At 40.0% G+C, this 4,513-nt stretch overlaps 1 protein-coding gene across 1 annotated transcript in view; it reads left to right on the top strand.

The window, feature by feature from the left end:
* Positions 1-4,289, top strand: part of LOC138974162 (purine nucleoside phosphorylase-like) — a 30,061-nt gene extending 25,772 nt beyond the window's left edge. Inside the window, exons 6-7 of the mRNA XM_070346867.1 lie at positions 1,391-2,317; positions 2,985-4,289. Of these exons, the coding sequence (XP_070202968.1) occupies positions 1,391-1,593 (203 nt within the window). The 3' untranslated portion in view covers positions 1,594-2,317; positions 2,985-4,289. The remainder of the gene's footprint in view (positions 1-1,390; positions 2,318-2,984) is intronic.
* Positions 4,290-4,513: the final 224 nt, after the last annotated feature.

Below are 4,513 nucleotides of genomic sequence, written 5' to 3'. Positions count from 1 at the left end.
ATTTCAGCTTAAAAGTTTATCCTTAGGTTGTTTCTTTATTGTGGACTTTGTGAAACTTTGAATTCAATTTCTTTCATGCATGGAGTTACAAACATTCTAAGAGGCTCAAACGTTCTAGGTTAAATGTTTCTTCTTCACCATCAGTCGTAAGTTGCACCGTGAGTAAATATAATGTATAAGTGGTCTTGCAAGAATAAGCCAAATCATCACTGTCGCCTGAATCAAAAGTGTACAAAGTTTTAACATAAAAAATTGTTGCATTTGTGTCTCTGTACATACATTAGGCCAAAAAAAAAAAAAGTCTGTTTACAGTAACATAGGGTGAAAAAATAGGGTCGGTAGGTCGGCTTTTTTTTTTTTTTTTTTTTGCATTTTTTTAATTTTTTTTTCTCCCCTCTCTATGATGTTTCACAGTTCATTTCTTCTCATCAATCCCTGTTTTTGCCCAACATAACTATAAACAGTACTTTGAGCTTACCTCCCTTCTGTCGTCTGCTGTTTGAGCGCAAACAGCTCTATTTTGGATGCGTTTTTTTTTGTTTTTTTTCAGACGATCCAAAAAAAAGATTAGGGTCGGGCCTAAAAACTAGGGTCGGTCGGGTTACCGTAAACAGACCTTTTTTTTTTTGGCCTTAGCACAGTGTAGGAAGCAAACTGTGGAAAAATTCAATTTATTTTTTGGGTCATACACACATGCATCCTGAACTCAGGTCAAAATGAGTTCGGCTCATTCTCTCCCTGACAGGATGCCTTGAGTTTCCCGTTTTTATTTAGCATAATTATTTAGAGCTTTTTGTAATGTATTATTGATATAAGCAGATTCGCGATCGTCTATAATGATTTTTCATGGTGTTTTGTAATTTTTAAATTACCAAGGAATTGCTATGTAAGACAGTTTCAAGCGAGCTATTTTTCGCGGCTGTATTTACTGTGCAAACAACTCTAAATATGGCAAAAGTGTCACCGTGACGTGATAATCAACCGTTTGGTTTCGGTGCTAACTGGAGCAGACGATTTTTTCTGTAACCAGTTGACAGTGATGAAACCATATATTACGGTCTCCTTCCGGCAGCAGTCCCAAAATTTCGACTTGTTTTGACCTTAGAACGATGTCTTTATCATAACTGTGAAGAACAGAACGGAGATCACTGTCGAAGTCGGCCAATCGGCAATCATTTTCGTCTCGCGAACACTGATCTCAAATTTAGATCAGTGCTCGCGAAAACCATATGGGAGATAACTCTGTATTTTTGTTTTGATAGATTCGCATAGGACTGTAGCGTCCGGTCAGGGAGAGAATGAGCCGAACTCATTTTGACCTGAGTTCAGGATGACACACATGAGCAAAGTGCGGGAAGTAAACTGTATCCTTTGATTGTTATTTACACAGGCATGAGCACAGTGCAGGAAGTGTTGGTGGCGAGGCATGCAGGCATGCGGGTGTTCGGCATGAGCCTCATCACCAACATGGTGATCAGCGAATACGACGTGGAGTCCGTGGCCAACCATGCTGAGGTGCTGGAGACAGGCAAGGCGCGCAGCAAGGACCTGCAGACACTCGTGTCCACACTCGTGGAGAGGATGGACCTCTAATGATGGAGTGGCTAGGGTGCATGTATTATTATGTTGTTGTTGGGAAACGGTTAAATGTGTCTCCCATGATCAATTTATTGAATGTTTAATAATGGGAGTGGCTAGATGGTTATATGGGTAGAATGTTGTTCCTGGGAAACAGAAAAATCCGCTTACCATGACCAATTTATTGGATGTTTAATGATGGGAGTGGCTAGATGCTTATAGTGGTATTATGTTGTTAGGAAACTAAACAATCTGGCTACCATGACCAATTTATTGGACAGAATTTCAAAAACAGATAGACTGCCAACCTTCCAAAATTTAGAACTAAAAACCACGAATGGCAGGTTATTGGAATGTTTCATTTGTGACAAAACAAAACGTAATAAACATTTAATGAGAAAGTGGCTAGATGGTTAGAGGGGTATTTTGTGAGTGTCTTGGTTGACTTATTTTCAGTTTTGTTGTTGTTGTTGTTTGTGTCATACGTTGTTGTTTGTATTGTATGGTAGGAGCTTTGGCTATACTGTGATTGAGAGAGAAACTGGACATTTAATGAAGAAGTGGGTGGATAGTTAAAGGTTTGTTTGATCAATGCCTGAATGGATTTGTTTTTTCTTTGTTGTTGTTCTATAATTTTACTTTATATATGTGCTTGAAAGAGTTAAGGTTACGGTACTTAAATGCTTGCATGGATAACTATTTGGGTAACTTTAATTTACTCCTATAAGTGTAGACCAAGGCAGGGCCGGACTAGGCGAAGAGGAGGGGGGGGGTTGCCAGTGGTGGCCCAGGGGGATGTCCCCCCTGGCGGCAGGGGCGGATCAGTTCATTTTATGACTGGTTTTTTTAAAAAGTATATTGTGAAGATATGGGTGTGAAGGCGTGAAGCGCCGAGCCGACGGCGCAAAGCGCCGAGCCGACGGCGCGAAGCGCCTAGCTTGCTAGGGGGGTACCCGGGTCCGGGGGCATGCCCCCCCGGAAAATTTTGAAAAAAAGGATGCAAAATGGTGCAATCTGGTGCATTCTGAGGATGATCATTACCAGCTTCAGGCAGCAGATTTTGTCACTGATTAATACCCGAAAAAATGAAACTCAATGTAAAATAAAGAAATGCATACCTCATTCAATATTTTTATTTTTTGGCTGGGGGGGGGGGGGGGGTCCGGAAACCCTAGAACCCAACCCCCCCCCCCCCCCCTGGTTGTGGGGGTCAGGGGGCAAAGCCCCCTGAAGCTGACGGGTAGGTCATATTCTGAGATAGGAAAATGGTCGCTCCTTGCATGAAACGGCATAAAATAAGCAATAATAAAATAAAAAAATTAAATAAGTAAGGTACATGTTTAGGCTAGGGGGGGGGGGGGGGTTGCGCAACCCCCATAACCCTCCCGGTAGTCCGGCCCTGCAAGGTTACCATAGTTCTTTCTTTTGTTGTTAAGACATTTGTTAAAATATGATTATACATTGTTGTTGTGTGCTTAAGCTTTGTTTGTTATACATTGTAATTAGTTTGGAGCAATGATTTAAAAAATAGATTGATAGTTTATTTGCTGTTTTGCATTCGTTTAAAGATGGATCAGAATACATGACTTTGCCTCTGCTATTTTCTCCAACCGTAGGAGTAGACATGTTTGGTTGTAAGTGAATCATGGGTATACCAGTAGTTGTTTCATTTTGTTAGTGGTAGATAGAAAATATTGGTTTCAGGCATTAGCTCACATATTTAGTTTTACCCACATGGCAATATACTATGTTTGATCTTTTCTACATAAGTCGATCATGGATCCAGGATGTCATTACAAATGTATCTCTTGCCTCATGTGCAAGAATGTCGACACATGTTTCCTCTGTTTGAGATGATGATCACTGTTATTGTTCCAACATTCAAAGCTAAGATCAAAGTTTTTTTTGCCAAAATTAGCCTGTGTATCATTTCATTGGAATAGTTTTGTTAACACTGCAGTCTTTAAAATATATATCATTGGAGAAGTACACATTTTGAGGCATATTTTACAAGTTTAAGTGTAAAATTAATCTAAACTAATGTGTTACTCAGGGATTGCTTGCTGTGTAGATATGCACACATTTCCAATCAGTCATCTCAGCACATCTGCCATTGAACATTTCTTTATTAGTGATTTCTTGTAAAATTGTTCTCCTTAAGTAGAATTCAGGATTCATCCAGCTGAGAAAATGTTTGATGATTGTCAGGTGTTTACTGGTGATACCAATCAGGGAGAAATACTTGCTTATTGTGATACTGATAATTGCCAATAATGTACAAGTCTTTTTGTAGGGCCTAATCTTGTAACTTAGCTTTTTGTGGTCATTTTAACCTGCAAAATTGTAGTGTGTGTGTGTGTGTGTGTGTGAACAAGCACTAACTAATTACCAAAACAAACAGAACAATACTTTGATTTTCTTGAGCAAGTTAGTGTATGCTCTTCTTATCTACTGCAGATTTAGTTGTAATAACCTTCATTTGTTTCTGTCTTGATCAAGCCATATAGTTTAGTTTCTACAGTGAACAAAGTGGTATACAGCCCAGTTAATAATAATAATAACAAGAAATTCCTCCGAGGTAGGAAAAACACCCCCGTCAGAGAACTCAGAACTTTATTACATGCGGAGAGAGAGAGAGAGAGAGAGAGAGAGAGAGAGAGAGAGAGAGAGAGAGAGAGAGAGAGAGAGAGAGAGAGAGAGAGAGAGAGAGAGAGAGAGAGAGAGAGAGAGAGAGAGAGAGAGAGAGAGAGAGAGAGAGAGAGAGAGAGAGAGAGAGAGAGAGAGAGAGAGAGAGAGAGAGAGAGAGAGAGAGAGAGAGAGTCAGAAGTCTGAAGTCTGAAGTCTGAAGTCTGAAAGTTTATTCGCGTAAACACAGGGTCCATTGCGAAAGGGTACGTCGAGGTAGGAAAAACACCCCCGTTGGTCAAAGGGAAAT

This window comes from Littorina saxatilis, linkage group LG1, assembly GCF_037325665.1.
Source record: "Littorina saxatilis isolate snail1 linkage group LG1, US_GU_Lsax_2.0, whole genome shotgun sequence".
Classification (NCBI taxonomy): domain Eukaryota; kingdom Metazoa; phylum Mollusca; class Gastropoda; order Littorinimorpha; family Littorinidae; genus Littorina; species Littorina saxatilis.
This window is presented reverse-complemented; position numbering and strand designations above follow the sequence as displayed.